This window comes from Chaetomium globosum, genomic scaffold, assembly GCF_000143365.1.
Source record: "Chaetomium globosum CBS 148.51 scaffold_7 genomic scaffold, whole genome shotgun sequence".
NCBI classification, from domain to species: Eukaryota; Fungi; Ascomycota; class Sordariomycetes; order Sordariales; family Chaetomiaceae; genus Chaetomium; species Chaetomium globosum.
Window position 1 is genome coordinate 1,748,562 of NT_165982.1, and position 21,546 is coordinate 1,770,107.

The 21,546-nt window shown below is 56.9% G+C and overlaps 7 protein-coding genes and 1 non-coding gene across 8 annotated transcripts; 3 read left to right on the top strand and 5 right to left on the bottom strand.

Moving 5' to 3' along the window:
- Positions 1 to 1,347: 1,347 nt before the first annotated feature.
- Positions 1,348 to 1,446, bottom strand: CHGG_11241. The gene has a single exon. It is a non-coding gene; the product is annotated as a tRNA-Lys (tRNA).
- A 619-nt stretch (positions 1,447 to 2,065) lies between these two features.
- On the bottom strand, positions 2,066 to 2,891 carry CHGG_10140 (uncharacterized protein; the record flags this gene model as incomplete). The annotated part of the gene is made up of 3 exons (XM_001228066.1): positions 2,066 to 2,370; positions 2,492 to 2,538; positions 2,800 to 2,891. The coding sequence occupies 3 exons, from the start codon at positions 2,889 to 2,891 to the stop codon at positions 2,066 to 2,068; spliced, it is 444 nt and encodes a 147-aa protein (XP_001228067.1).
- A 497-nt stretch (positions 2,892 to 3,388) lies between these two features.
- Positions 3,389 to 3,904, top strand: CHGG_10141 (uncharacterized protein; the record flags this gene model as incomplete). Its single annotated transcript, XM_001228067.1, has 1 exon — positions 3,389 to 3,904. The coding sequence occupies one exon, from the start codon at positions 3,389 to 3,391 to the stop codon at positions 3,902 to 3,904; it is 516 nt and encodes a 171-aa protein (XP_001228068.1).
- Positions 3,905 to 4,598: 694 nt separating this feature from the next.
- CHGG_10142 (uncharacterized protein) lies at positions 4,599 to 8,848 on the bottom strand (the record flags this gene model as incomplete). Its single annotated transcript, XM_001228068.1, has 5 exons — positions 4,599 to 5,186; positions 5,279 to 7,164; positions 7,249 to 8,341; positions 8,419 to 8,674; positions 8,748 to 8,848. The coding sequence occupies 5 exons, from the start codon at positions 8,846 to 8,848 to the stop codon at positions 4,599 to 4,601; spliced, it is 3,924 nt and encodes a 1,307-aa protein (XP_001228069.1).
- A 468-nt stretch (positions 8,849 to 9,316) lies between these two features.
- On the top strand, positions 9,317 to 9,701 carry CHGG_10143 (mitochondrial 37S ribosomal protein YmS-T; the record flags this gene model as incomplete). Its single annotated transcript, XM_001228069.1, has 2 exons — positions 9,317 to 9,425; positions 9,532 to 9,701. 2 exons carry the CDS (start codon positions 9,317 to 9,319, stop codon positions 9,699 to 9,701), a joined length of 279 nt encoding a protein of 92 aa, XP_001228070.1.
- A 581-nt stretch (positions 9,702 to 10,282) lies between these two features.
- Positions 10,283 to 13,572, bottom strand: CHGG_10144 (uncharacterized protein; the record flags this gene model as incomplete). The annotated part of the gene is made up of 5 exons (XM_001228070.1): positions 10,283 to 11,826; positions 11,881 to 12,067; positions 12,132 to 12,374; positions 12,432 to 12,974; positions 13,033 to 13,572. 5 exons carry the CDS (start codon positions 13,570 to 13,572, stop codon positions 10,283 to 10,285), a joined length of 3,057 nt encoding a protein of 1,018 aa, XP_001228071.1.
- Positions 13,573 to 16,623: 3,051 nt separating this feature from the next.
- Positions 16,624 to 19,836, top strand: CHGG_10145 (uncharacterized protein; the record flags this gene model as incomplete). The annotated part of the gene is made up of 3 exons (XM_001228071.1): positions 16,624 to 16,816; positions 16,868 to 17,024; positions 17,097 to 19,836. 3 exons carry the CDS (start codon positions 16,624 to 16,626, stop codon positions 19,834 to 19,836), a joined length of 3,090 nt encoding a protein of 1,029 aa, XP_001228072.1.
- Positions 19,837 to 20,156: 320 nt separating this feature from the next.
- On the bottom strand, positions 20,157 to 20,810 carry CHGG_10146 (uncharacterized protein; the record flags this gene model as incomplete). Its single annotated transcript, XM_001228072.1, has 1 exon — positions 20,157 to 20,810. One exon carries the CDS (start codon positions 20,808 to 20,810, stop codon positions 20,157 to 20,159), a length of 654 nt encoding a protein of 217 aa, XP_001228073.1.
- Positions 20,811 to 21,546: the final 736 nt, after the last annotated feature.

A 21,546-nucleotide genomic window follows, 5' to 3' on the forward strand; every position in this document is an offset into this window, starting at 1 on the left:
TCGCCAATGCCAAGTGTTAGATCGAGACCTGTGCGCGTCGGCCGCCTGCTTGTCGGTTTCATATCTCTCGTTGTCAATGCCGGATGTTCTCCATCTAGTCTGTTGCGTCACAGTTCACGTGGCCATGCTGTTTCAACTCGATCCCCCAGCTTATTCTCATCTGGAGTCCAGAAATTTGGTCGTCATCCTCGGCATGGGCTCAAGAGTCTGACCATGCTGAGACCCGAACTTCATCTCTAAGATCGGAATCGTACTGAACCATTTTCTCAGAAGGCATCGCGCGAAGTTCAGCCATGATCCCGGCGGATTCCTCCTAAAGGGGAAAAGCTCCCAGAGAGCAAAGGCGTTCCTCATGAGGGTGTAGACCACCAGAACAGCAGCAGCGACGACGTGGCAGTGGGCCGGCATACTGCTCAGTTGAGGTTAGACAAACGCGCACAACCGGGGTGTGTATGGCAAAATCCAAGGTCGACGCGGTCGCACAATTGCCGATAACCCCCCCATTTTCCTCCCCGCGGACCTTTTCCCGCTCGAAGCGGGCGTCACTCCACCAGGGGGAGGGGGAGGTGGTGGGGATGGGTAGGGGAGGGGGTGGTGCGCATGCGTGGCCGCCGCCGATTCCGATGCCGATAAATGGTGGTGGTGGTGGTGGTGGTGGTGGTGATGGGGGCCCGGTGTCAGCGAGTAGTGTGGCGACGGCGATTGCGCAGTGGGCGCGCTCGCCGTTTGGGTTTGGGGGCATGGAACCGCCGCCGCCGAGTCCGAAGGAGATGGATGCGAGTAGTGGGAGGAGGGGTTGGAGGGGGACAACGAGTCGGCTGGGCGCGGCGGAGCTGCCGTCGCCGGATCCGAATATGGGCACGTCCGGAGGGCGGGAGAGCGGTGTTAGGGGGTGGAAGGAGGGCCGCCATGTGCATGTGGCTGCAGAGGTCGAGTTACCGTCGCCGGATACACCCGAGAGGGATGTCGAGAGGGGGTTGGGCGGGAGGATTTGAACTTGGCTTCGACGTGTTCTTTCTACAGCTTTTCACAGCATATTTACTATTACGATACCACGAACATGTTAGCAGTATCAAATTCTAGCATTGGCAACAAGCCTCAGCCATACCCACGATTTAGATTACCGCAAAAGTGAGCCCCGAGTCTGTCCTGGTAAAGTAGGCCGTCAACGTCTGATGTGATGAGCAGCCGCCGATTAGTTTGTCCGGGAGTTAAGGGTAGGACAGCTCTCCTAAGCAGGTACCCTAATGCGGCACGCGGCAAAAACACAACCTCGCCCTTCTTCATGCCCCGAGAACCAAAATGGAAAAAGATAAGTGAAGACCGGAGCGCCGATGACGGGAATTGAGCCCGACGTGGGGGTCGAACCCACAACCTTGAGATCGTCTTTCTGGCCCTTGATGGGGAAGTAAGAGTCTCACGCTCTACCGATTGAGCTAGCCGGGCGCTGGGTCTGTTGTTGTTGGGGTTTGTGGTCGGGACGGCAAGTTTTGTGGGTGGATCCTGGTCCCGGTCCATGAGGTTTTTTTTCTCTTTTTTTTCTCGAATCCACAAGTGGGTCCAGGGGCAACGACCTCTCCCATCCCCAGCATGAATGGCGTCCGTGACCGTTGAAAAGTGGTGATGGGCAGCTAAGAGATTGCAATATTTGAGTGCTTCTACTTGCTCAATTCGAATTGTGGACGGCAAAACATGAGAGGGGGTTTGATGCTGCCATTGAGATCTGGTGGGATTCCATCTTTGTTTACTTCCCCCTGACGCCTGCCCGCAGCAGGTCAAGACAGCCAAGTACATGAGTAAAGTCAACCAAAATGTCTCTCTTAACAATAATAACTTCAAGGCCCGATAAAGGATATATTTAGAATTCTTTATGCTTGCAAATCTTGGGGCCCACCGACATCACGACCTCCTCCCCATTTAAAGGGTTGCATCTCAATTCTTCACAGCTCTATCTGGGTAGTAGAGAAAGGAAAAAGATAATATATATATATATATCTAGGCCATCGTTCATGGCAACATTACGCTAGTCAATAATTTGATCGATACGCTCGCCAATATGCTATGATCAACTTTGTGGCGGGGGGTGGTGCCTTCGGTACTGCCGTTGATGCTGCTGCTGCTGTCCCAGGCGGGAACCCGGGGAACATGTGCGCTGGTTGGTGCGTGTTGAGGTAAACTTCTGGGAAGATCCCGGGCAAGCCACCAACAGCTCCGGGAGGTGCTGCTTTGCCAGGCGGAAACGGACCTGGGTACGGCATTCCCATAGGGAAGCCGGGATAAAATCCCCGTAGGGGTAGCTAATTATGGGGTACCGGCGCTGCGACACTTGGGGCCCCTCCCTAAACACATCATCCGTCACTGGGTTCCCAACTACCGCAGTTGGCGACCCGGTCGACGCCGCCGAGTTCCCCCTAATATTCATTGCCAGTTTGTCAGTTGAGGTGTAATGGGCTGCGGTGGTGGCCGGTATACTATTCCATCCGCCACTTACTATCATGAGTTCTGCTGCAACCCAGACTCGCTGTGGCACTCCGATTCCTCAACATAGTCAGCCAGCTCAGCTTTCTCTGTGTGGCCCTGGATTGTCGGTGGGATATTGACCTCACTCTTTCTTCCGAGGAAGAGGATTGCTCGCATGACGCTTGACGGTGCTCGTTGTAGTATACTGGTCGCAACGGGCGTCTTCCAGTCCACAACGCATCCCTTTCCATCTGAGTAGGATGATATCGCCAGCCGGCGGCACGATGCCGAGGTATACTCTTCTAACAACCCCTTTCCTTCTGCTTTGGAAGGTCTGACCGATGCCTCTTGCCGTTCAGCATCCTTGGCCATTCGACGGACCCAACCACCTTGAGGTTGTTCAGCCGGCATCGCTGCAATTTCGTACCCATGGCGGCTTGACAACGACCATCGATAACCATGACCGGCCCAAATTTATTAGTAAGTGCTTAATAGAAGGGGGAAACTCATTTTGCCTGGGCTTCCCCGTTCCTTCCAGCTTGTCACGCAACAACTTAAGACGAATAAAGGGGTGGTTTGCAAAAACGCGTTACCTCTAGTCTGGCAGAGAACAATAAGGAACGCGTGAAGTAGACGCGTTAATACGGTTAGAAACACTTCACAGATTTATGATAAACTGTTTATTCTGGTGCCTGTATTTCAGCCAACTGCCCTATGCCCTCTCACCATTGTTTCCTGCCCACACAACCTGTGCTGTTACTCGCCATCGACCAGTAAGTATAGCATCAAAGAAGTACCACTCGATAATCACTAACCCCTTTACTACGGGTCATCACACCTCCCAAGTCAAGACTGTCACATGCAGACTACCACAAACACAAGCGCAACAACAAGAGCCACAACAAGAACAACAACAGCCCCCGCAACAATGGCCTCCAACCCAACGGACCAAGACTACACCATCCCCACCGCCCTGTCCCCTACCGCCTACCTCAGCGACCCCGAGTCCGACCTGACCGAGCGCCTCGACTGGTACGGGCTGGGCAAGCTGCACCCCACGCACCTCGGCGACACCTTCGCGCGGGGCCGGTACGCCATCATCCACAAGCTGGACCACGGCCCGCACACGCTGTCGTGGCTGGCGCGTGACCTCGACACCAACACGTGGCGGCGCCTGGACACGGTGCCCGCGGCGGTGGCGGCGGTGGCCCGGCCGCGGTTCCGCGCCGCCGCCGCCGACGCCCGCGGGCTTGCCCTCGCCGTCTGCGGCCACGAGGGGCCCAAGGGCAGCAACGTGTGCATTGTCTGGCCGCTGGATAGCAGGAAGCATGCTTTTCGGGGGGGCGTGCCGTGGGGGGGCGATGAGATCCCCATGAATGCGGATTGGTTCATGAGCGAGTGTGCGAAGCTGAAGGGGGGGGGTCCCCCCGTTGTGTCTGCATGATATTGGCGAGCAGGGGATGCTGGCGATTCTGGGCCGGCCGCGGCTGATCCTGGTGGATGCGGAGCTGCGGCGGAGGGCGCTCGTCTCCCAGTCGCTGGAGTGGGACCAGGTGCCGTGCTACCTTGTGCTTCGGCCGGACCGGATTGTTGACTCGGGGTCGTCGACTGAGGCGGAAGTGGGGAGCGACGCGGAGGGATGGTCCGAGAGGATTGGGCAGGCTCTGGGCTTAGATTGAGGTACTGTACCGCATGTACCTACGCCAGTCTGTCAGGAAGGGTTTGGGTGTCGGGATGGCTTGAACATGGAATTCATGCTCCTTTAGGTTCCTTGAAGGGGAGGGCGTCGTACAGAGTAACACGGTTGATACCATGGCTTATCATATAAGGGAGTCAACAGAGTGGTTGTCTTGCGATTTCGCAATCACAAACCTGGCGAGAAGCCAGAACACCGAACAGTGACTCAGTGAAAGCAACCACCCCTGAGGCGCGCAAGACAATGCATACACAGTAGACAAATATGTACGTGACTAATAAACCGTAATTTCCATCCCCAAATCTCCCTTACAAAACTCTAACAGGGGTATTCGCTATTCCCCAAGCACTACTCTCAAATCCAGCCATGCATTCTAAGCCAACTTGCTCCCGCCTTTAAAAACAAAAAAGCCTCCCATTCCCACACCCTTGCCAAAACGCAACTAAACCGCCGCCGCCTTGCCCCTCCGTTTCGGCGCCGGTGTCCCATTCCCGCTCATCCCCAACTTCGTGACCCTCGTCCGCCGCGTGGTCACCCCCGATTTCGTGGCCGCAGCAGCAGGTGTCGGCTCAACCGCCGGCTGGGCAGGAGCCGCAGTTGCAGCTGTGCGCTTGGGCAAGGACCGCGCCCTGGTTCGCAGGCTCGGGGCAGCGGTGGGTTTCTCGACGGCGGGTTTCTCCACAGCAGGCTTCTCGACAGCGGGCTTTTCAGCGGCAGCCGCCTTCTCCCCGCCCGTCTTTTCCGAACCACGCATCTTCTTGACCGGCGTTGGAGGCGGCAGCCTAGACGACCTCGTGCGCCTGGTGGACACGGGCGCCGCGGGAGCAGGAGCAGGAGCGGCCGCAGGGGCAGGGGCAGGGGCCGCAGCCGCGTTGCCGCCTTTCCGAGCCGCCACACGCGCCGTCTTCTCAACGACAGGCTCGGCCGGCATCGGCGGTTCGGCCTCGGCAATCTCATCCACCCCGTCATCATCCATGACGTCCGCGAGCAACTCCCTAGCCATGCCGCGAAACACGCTCGGCTCCTCCGTCTGGAACCTAACCAGCTCCTCCGCCCACCTGACCGCCTTCGCCGCACCACCACTTGCCTCCCCTTCCCCTTCTCATTCCCATCCCCACGCACCTCCTCTACCCCCCCCTCACCCTCACCCTCACCACCCCTCCCGGCCCTCCTCTCCTTGGCCTCCCAAACCCCCTTCAACTCCCTCATCCGCCAACCAGCGGGGTCCTCCGCCTGGCGCGCGAGCACCGCGGGCGGGGGCAGGGCGGCGCCCTTGTTCTTGCGGGTATTGGCGCGGGTGGCGGCGGCCAGGCCCTTTTCCTCGCTGCGCTGCCGCGCCATCGACGCCAGGTGCGCGTCCATGGCCGCCTCGTCCATGGCGCCCATCCCGGGCAGGCGCACGGGGATCATGGAGAAGGCGATCGAGTTGGCCGAGGGCGCCGAAGGGCGCAGCGCGACCCGCGTGCTGCGGGCGCGCGTGGAGCGGCGTGGGCCGCCGCCGCCGGCGTCGTGTTCGCTGCCGCTGCCGCTGTTGGTGGTGGTGGTGGGGCCAGGTTCTGGGGAGGGGGTTGTGGTAGTGGTTTCGGAAGAGGATTTTGAGAGGATGGGGTCGACGGCGCGCGTGCGTCGCCGCTTGAGGCGGCGCGGTTCGCTGGGCTGGTCGGATGGGCCCTCTGCTGGGCCATCCTTCGCCAAGTCATCGCCGTCAAAAGATTCGGCTTTGCGCTTTTTGGATAGGCTCGGGCTGTTGGGGCTCTTCACACCCAACGGCGTCCTGCTGGCGGGAGACTCTGGTGCTGGTTTGGTCATCGGGGAACCGGTGGAGGTGGTAGATCCGATGGAGCTAGAACGACGGGCGATCTTCTGCACGAGCGCGGCCGCTGCTGCTGCCGCCTTGGCGTTCTTATCTGCTGTCACCCGTGTCACAAAGTTCCGCAGCATCTCCGTCTCCGAGTCGTCATGCCTGGAATGCAGCTGTAGCGTGTCGTATTCTGGTCTGGGTGCTTCGACCGTCATGTCCTCGTCCAGGTCCATGGCCATAGCGGCCTCATCACCGTCCTCTACCACGAGTTCCTCCTCCAATACTTCATCGGCGTCGAGCTCATCCGATTCTTGGTCAGCCTCCAGCTCATCCTCGTCCCGGAGACGCGAGGGCGGGGCATTCGTAGGCGATGGCTGGCGGCCGTTGATGGGAGTGAACCCAGAGCTCTCCTCTTGGGTGGCAGCTGTGGCCGCATTGTTCTCCGGTGTTGAAATCTGTTCCATGGAGCTTGCTGCCGTGGTAGCATTCGGGGTCCCCGGCATCAGAGCCGTGGAGCCTTCCGCGCGAGAGGGGGAACTCGGGGCTTGGGCCATGTCTGAATCCCGCTTTGGCGCGTCGCACTCTGCGCCGCTTGATGGGGGTTCGAGTTCGATCTTCTTGGTCTCCTGAACCTCGTGCGAGGTTTCTGTTGAGGTAGCTTCGTCTTCGAGGAGCGGCGAATCAGGAGAGGCCATGCAAGCTGCGGTGTCGGCGACGTGGCTGGCGGAGACGTGCGGCTCAGGCACCGACCCGGCTGCGGGCCGCTCATCCACTGAAGCTTCGACCGCATCTTCTGACGCGACATCTATCGTTGTGCTTCCTTCTGCCGACGTAGAGCGTGGGGGGGTCGCTTCTCCACTTGTGGACGCCTCATTCACCCCCTCTTCGGAGACCGAAGGCTCGCTGTTGGCAAGCTGCTCTTTGATTAGCTCGTCGTCAGACGGCTGCTCCTCAGCAAGGCATGACGGAGTGCTGGAATCAGTCGTTGGCGGTTGAGCAGTGTGCTCGACCTCGTTTGCTGGAGATTCATCCTCGAGATAAGTCGACTCTTCGAAGATGGTTGAGAGACCTTCGGGGTCCTGAGGGATAAACATGACATCGGAATCGCTTTCCTCTCCGAAATCCCATGCTTCCGTTGAGGTGTGAGGGGTAAATTCCACAGTTGAGTCGTGCCCCATGTCGACCTTGGTGGCCGTCGGGCTGGTTGCTGCCTGACGGGGGGTTGTATGTTCCGGTTCCGCCTCGACCCCTGTTCCCTCTGTCACACCAAAAGCATTATCAGACGACGAACCGAAAACGGGTCCTTGGGTGGCAACGCTATCATCACCATGTGCCGGAACAGCCTCCATTGGCACAACATCGGCTGGCGGCGTTGAGCGGGCTTCCAACTCGAGAGGCCGCGTCTCCTCGGTTGTCTCCTGCTCACTGATACCGTCGCGTCGGGGGGCAGAATCAGTAGTCTTGCTCGGCTGACCGAAGATATCGAGGCTGGTCTTCATATCGATCTCAACCACCTCCTCGCCACTCGTGGCACCGCGGATCTCCTCTGGGTCCACGCAGAAAGCGTCCATGGTGTTTCGCCTGCCTTTGGAACTTCCGCCGACATCTGCCGGTAGTTCTTCAAGCGACGTAAAGCTGTGCCTACGATTGGGACTAGTGCGCCCGCTCTTAAGAGCTAGCAGCCGCGACGCACCACTCGAGCCGCGATCACTTCTACGTGCGGACTGGAGCGAGCGTCGCCTGCAGGCTTCATACTGAGGCTCATCTCGGACGTCCGGAATCGGTTGGTCGAACATCAACGGAAGGGGGCTGGCAGGTGAAGCTTCCGAAGCTGGGGGGTCCGCCATCTCGGCAACCGAGGCAGATGCCCCATTCTCGGGTGTGGCTGGTGACCCGACAGGCTTTGCTGGAGACTTCTCCGGTGGGTTGATTTTAGGCGTGTCCAAAACAACCTTCATAGGCGTGGCGCTAACTCTGAATGAGCGGTGCGGTGAGTCGGCGACCTTTGTTGGCGAGAGTGAGACAGGTGGTCTCTTGATTGGGGAAATCATCGGCGTTGAGATCTCGGCGGGTGACAAGGTGATCATGGGGAGTTTCCGAGGTGAACCCTCTCCTGGAATGAGAGAGATGCGCCTGCTGAGCCGGCGAGTAGAGCGCCTCCCCATCTGGTTCTCGTCCATCCTTAATTTGGCCTCGCTCGGGGCGGGCGACGCGGGCACCTCGAATTCGATCAACGGTTGTAGGTCGGCCACCATTCGTGTAGATTCCTTCTTCGGTTCGATCGGCCAGCGCGAGTTATGCCGCTTCCTCGGCACCCATTTCAAGCGCTCTTCGGAAAATGTTGAGGGTTTGGCGTTGTTACTGTTCGGTGGGGTCACCGCTTCCTGCTCGGCGGTAGATACCATAGCTGGCGTCACTTTATTAGACCGCGTCGCACAAATTGCGGTGCCAATAGCCATACCTCGTGCTTCGACAAGAGCTTGCTTCCCGTCATGTCCTTCCTCCACCCTTGAATCCCACTTGGCGTCGCTCCAAGCCTGCATGTGACGCGCGCGTCGCGCTCGCTTCCGTGGACCCTCGCCTTGCCGTTCGAGCTCTGACATTGCGCGATCGTATGGCCCCTGGCCGGGTTCTGCGACTTGCCCACCGACTCGTTTCCAGATTCTGAGCTGTCGACGAAGGCCGGGGGCAGGGACAACAGCAACGCGTTGCCATGCCTTCGGGCAGGATGTCCGTGGCGGCAGGAAACAATCAGCGGTAATCGGGCTGCCAGAGTTCTAATTAGCTCACATTCCAACCACGAAATATTGGGCCGTGACCGCGACGTACTCCTGAGACAGCATGCCGCTGTCGCGTGTGGCCTCGGCGCCAATGTTGAGAGGGTTTATCATGATGACGAATTGGCAAAATAAAAAAAAACTAAACGTTGGGTATCAGTGGCAATAGTAAATAAGAGAAAACATCACCAGTCACTCATGTCAATACAGACCATCGGAGGAGTGAGTGGGGGGTGCAAAAAGTTATGCGACGCGTCTGCACCAAATAAATCCCGTCGCGGGAATCGTGTCTTGGTTCAGAGAGGGTCCCCTCAAGCCATGCGACAGGGAGTCAATTGTTTACATCTCCAAACTGCAGCCAATCATTCTCAGCCAATGTCTTTCTCTCGCATGCTCTGCCAAGTGCCGGTCCACCCCTGGAAGCCGACGCTTGCCAAGCCCACTAACACGTGACCATAAATCTTTCGAGCTCCACCCATTTTCAATGCCGACTCTCGAACGAATCTCGACTCGAGCGACGGCCACCCGCGATGCCATAGCAACACTGCCCGGCCACAAGAGAGCGACCGAGACCGCGACATAATGTCCACCAAGAACCCGATCCGGCTTCCGCCGCTCCGCGTGCTGCGTGTGCGCAACCCCAACCGCTCCGAGTCGAACCCCTGCGTGACCGTGATGTCTTCCGTCCTGGGTATGCGGGCCCCTCCACCTCCCTCCCTCCCCTTCCCACCACCCAACCCAACCGCCTCTCTCACCACAACCACAATCAACCACTAACACATCTTCACCCAAAACAGCCTGCTGGGCCTCGGCCGGCTACCACGGGAGGGGGTGCACGACGGTGGAGCAGGCGCTGCGCGCATGCATGGATGCGCCGCCGCCGCCCAAGAAGGGCTCCAACACAATCAACTACCATCTTGCCCGCTTTTCGAAACGGCTGATCGCCCAGGGGAAGAAGAACAAATAAGGGATCGGTTGATATTTCTGCTCCGGGAACGGCACGGTCGTCCCCCCCGGGACGAAGACCTACCTAGCATATCTCCCTCCGTGCACGACGAAGTTCGACGACGGGATGTGTTTGACGGGATGGTTCCCACTCCGTCCTTCCAAATGGCCAGGCGGTTGGGCCTAGGACGTCTTCGAAGGGCGAGAGGAGGCTACGGGGTCGGTGCATGGACGGATGATGACATTGCAATTCGGTGCCCAGGGAAATACCCAAGTTGCTTGTATAACAATGGTCGGGCAAGGGAGTGGGAGGAAGAGGCGTTACATTGGGAGGAGGCCGTTTTGGTCATACTAGAGTGTATAAAGCAAGTATTATTCGGGCCGTTTAACCTGGGCAATATGACATGGCAGCTCGATTGAAAGAAAACAAGGGCTACTAAGACGACCACAAAGCCAAAGCCAGTAATACCCTCCAGAACAGATACGCACCCCGTGTAGGTATCTCCCCAAATCTACAACAGTGAGCAAATGAACAAAACACCCAGTTCCATCGCAACATAAAAAAAAAAATAAAAAAAAGGAGGGGCTCCTCTTCACCCCTATTCAGGCTGAGCTCGACTCGCTGACGCAAAAAAGTTCAATCTCCCCCAAGCCTCCCGGCATGTTGCTCTGGCCCTCACGCCATTCAGAAATGGCAATCTGTATGTCGTCGTCGCCCTCGATGGTTACAAAATCGCCGTCCTCGTCCTGGTATCGCAGCTTCAAATCGCCTCTAGCGATGCTGCTGTTAGAAACCCGAGCGAGTTTGACGTCGATACGATCGATTAGGCTTTGGTAGGTGATGTTAAATTGGGCAACCAGCGTGACTGAGACCCCGTTGCCGTTCAAATCGCAGTTCACCTTCACTTTGAGCTGGTTCGGCATGATGTCAGGAGTCGGCGGAACCATATCGTTGGCCGAGCCGAACGGTGCAGTTGCGAGGCCCGGGGTGATTGATCGTGATGGATCCATGGGGGCGAGCGGAGCCATACCAGGGGGTGGAGGACCAGGTGGAGGCAGGTTGTTCCCACTCCCAGGTGTTCCTTGTCGCGGGTACACGGGTTGAGTAGGGAATTGCGCCATGGTACCCCCATACGGCGTCCTTATTCGTTGGGTCCCTGGAGAACTGGTGTTGGTCCGTATGGGAAGGTCATTTGCCGGGCTGCCGGCGTTACTGCGCGGGATGTTCGAGTCATGGCGTGCGTGGGTAGGGTGTGGGGGGTGGTGCTGGTGGAGGTGAGCTGGGATACCGGGGACGGCGGGTACCGGTTGTGTAGTACGTTGGCTCTGGCCATTGATATCTGGGGTGCTGTGGCTGCGGATACGCGAGTGCAGCTGGCTTGACTGCCCCGAGTCGCGAGGCATTACGGGCATTGAAGGTCCTCGAGGGTTGCGCCCATTCATGCCAAGGCCGTTGGCGGGAGATGGGCCGTCTCGGGAAGGTGCTCGGGGCATTGCCGGAGCAGTGTACCGGTTGCTATCCTCCGGATTCCAAGGTTGGGGTGTGCTGGTTTTGGGGAAAGGGTACCCTGAGCCGTTGAAGACGCCACTGATGGTGCTAGCACGGCTAGCTGGGGACTCTGCGGTAGGTGAGAAGTAAGATGTCTCAGCCGGGCGGTATAACGGCGACGCTTGGCCCTGGGTTTGAAGGCTAAGATTTGATTGCGCGGGTAGAGGCATCGGGAACCGTGGAGGTGCCGCCCGACCGATATTTGCCATGGGATGGGTACTATCGCCAGTAAGCGAGCGTTGACGGTGCAGGCTGTTGCTCGAGCTGTTGCGCTGGATTGTGCCTGGCATGGCCACGAGGGTGCTGGCTTGGGAAGAGGTGGGTGTTGTCCCCATTATGCTTCCGTTGGGCTCGTCCTCTTCATCCTCATCCTCGTCAAGATCCCGAACATAGGGGTTCTTCAAGCCGCCGGGCATGTTCTTGATCCAGGCAAAACCCTCTTCCACGATGGCTTTCTGGTCGAACTGAGGGGCGTTCTCTTGTCGCTGTTTATCGAGACCCGCGGCCCATTTCTTCATTGTGTCCTCATTTTGGAACTTGATCATGAAATTCTCCACGCCGGGATCCCCCTTCCACCAGATTTGGACGGTATAGGAACCTATACGGTTAGTGTTTCTTGAGCGATCGAGGGTCAAGGACGAGGTATGCTTACCAGTCTTGGACATGGCAACAACTTCTGTGACATTTGTCATGAAGATGCGCCCTTTGAGCTGCAACTTTGCGTTTTTGTTGCGCACCTTGGGTCCTGTTGATTTTGTCTTGTCCTTTTTATCCTTGGTTTTGCCCGGCACGACCTCCTTACAGCACAACAGGATGCATTGGAAAAGGTAGATCTCATACTTGGGAGAAAGGGGTCAGCAAGCAGCGAGTAAAATGCGGGTCACAGGGGAGGGGAAAACTCACGTCTTTCTCCTGGTCACCTTTGCCAGTAACGACAGTGTAGACTCCGTGCATGAGCAAGTCACCGAAATGATCCACGCGGTGTTTTTTCCAGTCTTCAACACGGTTCACTAAGTCGTCGACTGCTTCGCTCAGAAGATCCCGGTTCACAGCCTCGTTAGCCTTCTGAAGTACTCGCTCGGCAGCGGCGATCCCTGCTGTGAGGTCGGCCTTGGTCGCTTCATCCTCGCTCTTCTTTAGGAGATCCTAGAGAGTGTCAGATGGGGCTATTATGGACCCATATTTGGGGAGGGGGCTGCATACCTTGAGAAGAAGCGGGTATTTAACAAGGCGCTGCATGGGCTTCAGGAGGAAGCCATCGAGGGTGTTGAAGTCACAAGCAACAGGGTGATCAGCGGTCTGGATCTTGTCAAAGACCTGGCTGGCTAGTTGCCCAGCCTTCCGCTGGTTTGCGATAAAGGGCTGGTAACACCGGTTGAATACCTCTTCGTTCCCAAAGAAGAGGGCGCCCCACTCCTGCCTCGCTTGTGGCACCGAGTTCGTTGTTTCCACCTTGATCAGGAACTTCCGCTGGCAATCCAGAATGGCATTGATATTGAGGAAAATGTCGTGAACTTTGTCGCCAGTGATGATGCCGTTCTGCTCCAATGTCTTCTTCAAATCATGGAGGTGTTCCAGATCCTGGACGTACTTCCGCTCAGTGTCAACCAACTCGCGGACGACATAGTCACGGTAACTCATTTGTGAGCCTGCTTCCATCGCATCGTCTTCAGGATAAGGCTGGATTTGAAGAAGGAGGCCCCGCTGCTCGGCAAGATCCAGAACATGGTTGATCACGGTGGTGACCTGCAAGTCAAGTCAGCTTACTGGTGGCCACAAGCACAGAACACACAGGGGAACTCACCTTCACAAACCCGGTGGTGTCATTGCCTGCAAGATCGGTGATGATAAAGACATCAGTTGTGGGAAGCATGAGCTTGGATTTGCAAGCCTCGACAAAGCGGAGAATGGCAATCTTTGACCGCTTCGACTGGGATGCCTCGGGCGCTGCCTGAACTTGCAGCGGAGTTTCTGGTTGCAGAACGTTGTAGATGGCCAGGAGCGGATATCCGGTTCGCAGGAGCTTCCATAGCGATTCGACAGGGCCCCCCTCATCCGGATCCGCAGCCATGATTTCGAGCTGATCCATGTATGCTTCAAAGCCCGGCACCTTGGCCAGCCTCTGTTTTAGGGCAACGCATATTTGATAGAGTGATCGGGATGCGTCGGCCCTCTGGTTTATGATGTTACTGGTTGCCACGACCTGGCCATTTGGCTGTGCAGAGGATAGGGAGTTCACGGAGGAGGAGGAGTTGGTGGTCGGAAAAGTTGCTGAGCCAGACAGTTGGCTCGCGCGGGGTGCGTTTGGCACGCCCATACTATTCATCCGGTCAAGAACATCCATAGTTGCGACCGGGCCTGTGTTCGTGCGAAGGAGAGAAGCATAGGCCATAACTATCTCTCCGTCCGCACAAGCCCAGCCGGAAATGCACGAGGCGGGAGAGGATGATCGAGCCGACTGTGACGGACAAAGCTGGGCTGGGTTTCAATCGAGGCTCTGTTTCGAAGATGCGACCACAGTAGGCGAGAACAACAGAAATGAATCGACGAGAGGTGCCGATTGATTCCTGAAGTAGTCGAAGGTGACGAATTCGAAGGCAGTCAGGAGGCCTTTTTCGATGGTTGGGCTCGTCGGTGCCCGCTTTATCGGTCTTAAGAACCCCTGTAAGGTTTGGCCGTGTTGTCGCAATTGCTGCGACTCGTATCGTGTTGCACGATTCGTAGTTTCGTGGCTCGTGGGTTCTCTAGTTATCGCTCGAGTGATCGGTGTCCAGATTCACTTGGTGGTGTTGCGCTCTCTCTCGTTTGACCTCCTCTTGCGCTGGGTGGTTGGTCGTTATCGCCCGGCCTGTCTGTCGGTATTGTTGTCTGTCGTTGCTGCCTTTGGCTATTCCTTTGTAGCCGTTGTACGATTCCCTTTTTCTTTGGATATTTTTTGGACGAGCAGCGGCCGTGAGTACCGAATGTTCCCGCGAACTCGGAATCGGGTCACGGTGCTGAGATGTGGTTTGAAACGGAGGGTCGCGGCAAGTGACCAGTCCCCAAGTTGGTTGGTTGGCATGCAAAAGGTGCGGGCAGCCCATTCGGTGTGGGAGGCGCTGATGTGGGTTCACAGGGGGGGTGGAGAATGGGGGCCACGGAGTGCGGCGGGGGCAATAGCCAGCGTGATCAATGCGCCGTCGAGGCGGCGTCCAGTTCCTGCGACTGATAGACAAGTCCGACATTAATAAAATGGATGCCGGAGAGATGGTCGGGCAGGCCAACTGAGGTACCTCGGGGATATAACCCACCCAGCGGGTCATCAATGACATAAACAGCACAAATCGAACATTCTATCATGGCTGCAAAGCTCTCTCGTAATTCTGAGGGTTTACATAACTGCCTGACCTGGAGTGTCTGGCATGCACTTTAACCGTTGCATGACTGCCAACTTTTGGCCTCCTCCCGTCTTCGCTGGCTGATGTGAGCTACCGACTTGGACGGGGAGAACAGTTCCATGGTGGATGGCCAAGTTCACAGGCTAGAAGTAGCCCATGGCTAAACACAATGCATCCGAGTTGCCGAGTTCGAGACTCAAAAACTGCAGATGCAGTCGGTCGGCGCCTCGGGCTGTCCCCTTCGGGTAGCTTAAGGTCTGGGTAAGGACTCGAAGAGAGCCTAACAATTGACCATCCACTGCCTAATTCGAGACCCTACGAACCGCATGTAAACTAGAAAGAAATCCAATACGAATATTTGCTAATAAATCTACAAATGCGAGCACTATCCCAACATTCAAGAGGGATTTCGGCCGTCGTTAATGACAGCGACCAGCTCAGGAGGTGAAGTGGAGGAAGGAGGTGATCGGCGCCGCCTTGCTGCCCCTCCATTCAGGCATAATTCTGACGGGCCTACCTGTTTCAGAACTTGAGCCGTCGTGTGCTAAACCTTTTTAGTAAGCCTAGATCTTCATGTCACCAAATCGTCAAGCACGTGAGCGAGCGGACTGTCAACCTCAACCCGATCCCTTGACAAAAGTTGACATTTGGCCGCTGCAATGGGCTGGCATGAGGTTGGATTCGAGACCGCCTCTAATTTCCCTCGATCTTTTGCAAATGTCCCCCTTTTACCTGAAGCCAGCACGTGGCCCAGGCCACTGATCACGCTAGAACAAATGAACATCTGGAACATCGAATCGGCTTCCTCCCAAAATTTGGCGGGACAGTCCCTGGTTTGTGTGTTGGCGCCTTGCTTTGGAAAGGGGACGGCCCGAGCTATCCTTGCAAATAAGGAAGAAGGGGATGCTAGGTGACAACCCAACAGCTCTAATCCGTAGACGTCAAGCGTGGTGTCTTTCCTCTTTTGCTTTCTCTCAGTGGATCTCACAAAGCCTCCGTCACCATGCATCGCTAACAACACGGAAAGCGAAACCCACACAGGTCGGCGTGTGTGATTGGAACAACTTCCATGGCATCACCGCTCGGCTGCCAGGTGTTTTTCAGATGTAAAAGAGCGCCCCAAAACATTGTTCCTTCGGGAGTATATACAACATCAGCATTCTTAGGAGACAAAATCAAGTAGAACTGAGAATAAATGCAGCAACGATGTCATCAACTAATGATTTTAAAAACAAGGGCGCAAGAAGGGTGACAACAACCCAGTCGGGTGTAAGTGACTCTGCTCGTGCATAAAAAAAGATGGAGTATTGCCCAGTTTGTTTCCCGAGTTTGGTGTATTGTGTATGACCAAAGCGCCATTTGTTTCTAGAATATGGCCTGGAAAGAAATTATCATGTTATTTTAAACGTGGTTTTAAGATTTGATATCCCAATTACCTACTTCGTACTGCCTACCTGCATCATGGTTACGTAGGTAGGTAGGGAGTAAGATCTTGAAAGTGGCCGATCGACTGCTGGCTTGCTTGCTTGAGCAAAACCTGGAACCCACCTCACCTCGCCCCGCCAACCTACCCCGGCACAGCCCGGCAACCCAGTTCACTGGCAGTTCCAAGACATGAACGGCGGGAGTTTGTCAGCCGCCGTCCCGCCTCACAGGGCGCAAGCATGCAACAACAACAAACATTTGAAATCATCTATCCGCAGGAACGCATCTTTCTGTCTCGGAAACTACCGCCATTAGATTGTTGGGCAGCAAGTGACAATATCCTGCTGTTGCACAATTAACGGACAAGGCTGCGCCACGGCGCTGCATCACGACAATACCAATCCTAGCGGCGAATCGTTACACAGGACCAGCGACAGAGACGCCCTGTTGCCCTGTTGCCCCCCACCGACGCTGCATTTTCGCCTCGTTTCTCTCTCTACGGCTCATTCATCGCGCCTCTTCCTATCAACGGATGCGCGCAAGGCCGTGGCTCGACGGTGTTCTGAGCACAGATCTGTGGCCCCCGACAAGCGATGGCTGGTTTCAATCCGCAGCCCGACGAAGGTTACTCTGAAGATCCTCTGACCGCCCTCTCCGCCGCGCCCTCCTTCCCGTTCAAGTCGCGCGAGGACGCTGTCTCGGCACTGGGGTCAGCTCGATCACGCGACGAGTTCCCGCCATGGTTGCTACAGCACATTTCTAGCCTCTCGCTTACTCGCAAGACCGGTAAGTGTTATCCTCTCGATGCTTTTTTATCCTCATCCTCCCCTGCCCCAGTGTGGGTTCTCACCGTCTCGCGAGTAGAACTGGCCATGGCCATCCTTAACGACCTCCCGACGACCGTGATATCTCAAATTGTCGAAAACTTGCACCCTCGCCTCTACATCGATTTTGTTCGATACCTGCCTCCCGAGGTCTGCCTCAAGATCCTCGAGTTCCTCGACCCCCTTTCACTCATCAACGTCGCGCGATGCTGCCGGGCATGGTACGTGCTCGCACTAGACAGGAAGTTATGGGAGCAGTTGTTCTTCCTAGAAGGATGGAAAGCAGTGCCGGACGAGGTTCTGGCAGCCGAACGGGAAATGAACGGGCCTTCCTCTTCGTCCACCCACGGCGTGCTGCGACGGATGCAGTCCCAAGACGACGGGCACGCGCATAAGAAGCGCGCCATTTCCCTATCACCGAGGCTCGACGCCGATACGGACACGGTGATGATCGATGCAGGGAGCGCCGTTAAGCAGGAACCAGCAGAGATGGAGCCGGCCGAGACCAGTATCTTCGGAGGTCCAAGGAGGCCGGCCTTGAAGACTGGTATCTCTCAGCGTATGGGCGATCTCGACATGCCAAGCGCGCTATCGAGATCCAATTCCAAGGGCAAGGCGGTGGACAAAGGCAAAGGGAGAGCGCTTCCTTCTACGTCGTCGGAGCCCTCGCATGCCAGGCCCTCCTTCTTGCAGACGGTGATGGAGCCACCACGCCTGGCCAGATCGGGGCTGTGGGCCTGGGACGGACCGTCAACACGATACAAGATCAACTGGAAATACCTCTACACGATGCGGCGGCGGCTCGAATCCAACTGGGAGCGGGGTCGGTTTGTGAACTTCCAGTTCCCACACCGTTCCCATCCCGAGGAGGGCCACGAAGAGTGCGTCTACAGTCTCCAGTTCAACTCGCAATACCTCGTCAGCGGGAGTCGGGACCGGACGATCAAGGTGTGGAACATGAAGTCGCGGCGATGCCTTCGGACTCTCGCCAAACATAAGGGTTCCGTTCTCTGCCTACAGTTCGATTCTGACCCCGAGGAGGATCTGATCGTTTCCGGCAGCTCAGACTCGGACGTGATCGTCTGGAGGTTTTCGACAGGGAAGCCGATCCAAATACTAAAGAATGCCCACCGCGAATCAGTCCTCAATGTCAAGTTCGACAAACGCATTTTGGTAACATGCTCCAAGGACAAAACCATCAAGATTTTCAACCGCAAGCCGCTCCGCCATGGAGACCTCGGCTACCAGGAGGTCGACCCGGTCCCGGTGAATCTGAAGAATTACGGCTACAATCTCCCGATGGCGCCTGACGATTTCCCCGTGATCCCGGCGTGGACCATGATCGGAAGTCTCGAAGGCCATAGTGCCGCCGTCAATGCGGTCCAGATCCACGACCGTGAGGTGGTATCCGCGAGCGGCGACCGGCACATCAAAGTCTGGGACTGGCCGACCCAGGTGTGCAATCGGACAATCGTCGGGCATAGTAAGGGTATCGCTTGTGTGCAATATGATGGTCGCCGCATCGTGAGCGGCAGCAGTGATAATGAAGTCAAGGTGTTTGACCGCCAAACTGGGCTCGAAGTTGCCAACCTCCGTTCACATTCGAGCCTCGTGCGTACGGTCCAGGCGGGTTTCGGAGACCTACCGTACAGCGTCGAAGACGATCTGGCCGAGGCGAAGAAGGTGGACCAGGCGTATTTCAAGGCATTGCAGGCTGGTCTGCTGGCGGAGCGGGATCGCCCTAGGTCAGGCCGACGCTATGCTAACCCAGGATCTCGGCGGCCGGAGGATATCTGTGCCTACGGTGCAAAGCTACCGCCCGGCGGCGGCGGTGGCAAGTACGGGCGAATCGTCAGTGGCAGCTATGACGCAAGCATCATCATCTGGCGAAGAGATAAGGAAGGCCTTTGGAAGGACCAGCATCACTTCAAGCAGGAGACAGCCGCCATTGCGGCCCTGCAACACGACCGGACGGGTTTGGCCCCCCTACATCCAGCCGTCCAGAGTCTCGTCAGTCGCGAAGCTCTGAGGGCATTGAGGGCAGCTGGCTCCGCGCCTTCGACTGCGGCATCCGATGCCGCAGGGCCGTCCACGGTCACGTCCAACGGAGCGTCTCGGTCGCAAACCGCCAGCGCGCCGCCCAGTACCTTGACAGGGCCCACGCTGCCCCCGATCGGTGCACTCGCGATGGAGTTTGGCCAGACCGAGTTTTCGTCGGCGGGGTTTCAACAGCTTCGTCAAGTCATCGACAGCTCGGTCCAAAATGGCTCACAAGCGCTAGGGCAGGCCATTGCAGCGCACCCCGCGATCCTCATCCACCGTAGCTATGTGGAAGCCGCGATCGACCGACACCAAAACCCCGTCGTTCGGAGCCAGCTGAGGCAGACGTACTCAAGCGCCTTGATCAGGGCACAGTTCGAGCAGGCAAGGCAAAGACGTGAGGCTCTACGGAACCAAGAAGCCGCCGCATCTAGTTCCGCGGTCGCGGGCCAGTCTTCCACTGAGGGAGCTGCAGCTGCAGCCACAGCCGCACAGACAGGTTCCCAAATGACGCCCGTCCAGTTGTCGGCTGTAGCGGCCCTCCAGCCAAACGCGCACGCTCCCAATGGGGCGCCGATGCATCAGGCAGCATCTCCCGTTGCTACGTCTCTCGCCGCCGCGGCCGCAGCTGCTTTACCCCCCGCTCCCGCTGCCGTTGGTTCTAGCTCTGCCTCCATGCCGGGTGTGACCCTCCCTGGCCATACCACCACCCCGCCCCAGCTCCCACCCCAAGGACAAGCACAGCATCATCCGCACATTGCCCAAGCACCTGCGCCGTTCGAGGTCCATGACCCGGCCAACCCAGCCCGGGTGTTCAAGCTGCAATATGACGCTCGGCGCATCATCTGCTGTAGCCAAAGGAGCGTGATCGTTGGGTGGGACTTTTGCAACGGGGACACCGAATTGGAGGAGGCGAGCCGTTTCTTTGGTCCTGTGGATTAAGGAGGCGGGAAATGGGCTTTGGAATAGAGATGGCATCATCACAGTTTACGGGTTGGGTTTCAATGGGCACACTAAGAGGGTTTCTTCTTTTCTCAAAGGACATGATTGACGATGTAATGGCAGGCGTTTGTAGACTACCTCCAGGATTACCGAGCGACCTGTATATATAACTTTAATGAACATGCCCGCAAAGCGCAGCGCCGTTGCCAATCGTGTACCAGATTATGTGTCAAGCAAAGTGATATCGCTTATTCCATGTTAACGACCCTGATGAACTCCGTTCCCTCTCCCTGTCTGTGCTTCATCATCCTCAACTCAACTCAACCAGCAGCCTCCTTCACCTGCCCCGTCGTTGTCGGCGCCTCGTCAATAAATTCCGGCACCTCATCCTGCATAAAACTCGGCAACGCCCCCTCCATCCCCGCCCCAGCCAGCTCCCTATCCAGCTCCACCTCCTGACCGAGCGCTTCCAACTCGGCATCCAATTCCGCCTCGTCCACATCCTCAGGCACATCATAGCTCCGCGCCAAACTCTCCTGGATCTCGTTCCCCACATCCAGCAAATCGGCCATCTCGTCCTGCAGGCGCTCGATCTTGTCGACGTCGACCTTGCCGTACTCCTTCTTCAGTGCCTTGTTGGTGCTCTGCAGCGCGTCGATGGTCACCATGGTGTTCTTGAGGTTGTCCTGCATGGTCTGCGCCTGCTCCATGTTCCACACCTGCGACTGCAGCTGGTCGCGCTGCGCCTCGTACTGCTTGCGCCGCTGCAGCACCTTGAGCGCCTTTTGCTTGAGCGCCGTCTTGCCCGGCCCCTCGCGCATCTTGCTGAGCTTGGTCTGGTAGCCTTGCAGTTCGGCGTTGAGGGAGGCGAGCTTGACGTCGATGGAGGACACGCGCGTGTCGATGTTTGAGATGGCTGAGTTGAGGGTGGCTTTGGGCGCTTTGGGAGCCGTGCTCCCGAAGAGGCGGTTCATTTTGACGGTTGGAAGGGGGGAGGGGGCTAATAACGGTGCGGTGGGTGGAAGGTGTCGTTTGGTGTGGTTCTTGTGGTGGGGGTTGTTATAGAGGCGGTGATCTTATGGTTTGGTGTTTGGATTCTTGAACGCCTGCTACCGGACTCCAGCTGCACCGAGGGGTGACGACGCAGCGCCAGGCGTCAGGGTCAGGGTGTGTGGGACCTGAAAGGCGGGGCTGCAAGTCGAGGTGGGGCAGCGATTGACGATGGTGGGGCTGGTGGGGTCCGAATTCCACAACTGCCGCCATCGTCAATGTTGCCGCATTTATTCTGATGGCTCCACGACCGACTGGCAAACGAACAACGGAATCGAATACAGCAGCCCTTGGGAAACGAGTTGAGTCAGCACAGGTAATTCAGGAAGTCTAAGAAACTGTATACATTCAACATGAGACTCTATTACGAAGGCAACCGTTTGGGACCCTGCAATTCTGATGTGCGGATAGAGAATCTCGTAGCTACTGGAAGACATTACAAGACCAGGCGTCGACGGGACAACTTGGAGGTTTGGGGGATGGAAGTCTATGATGTCAGACGGGCTCTGCTGCACTTGACCTGATTTCTTCTTATTCTTCCTCTTCTTTATCCTTCTCCCTTTTTCTCTGTCTTTTCTCATTCTCTATCTCCTTTCCTTTCTTTTATCCTTTTCTTTTTCTTTCTTTGTTACCATTTTCGTTTTCTTTTCTTCTACCATT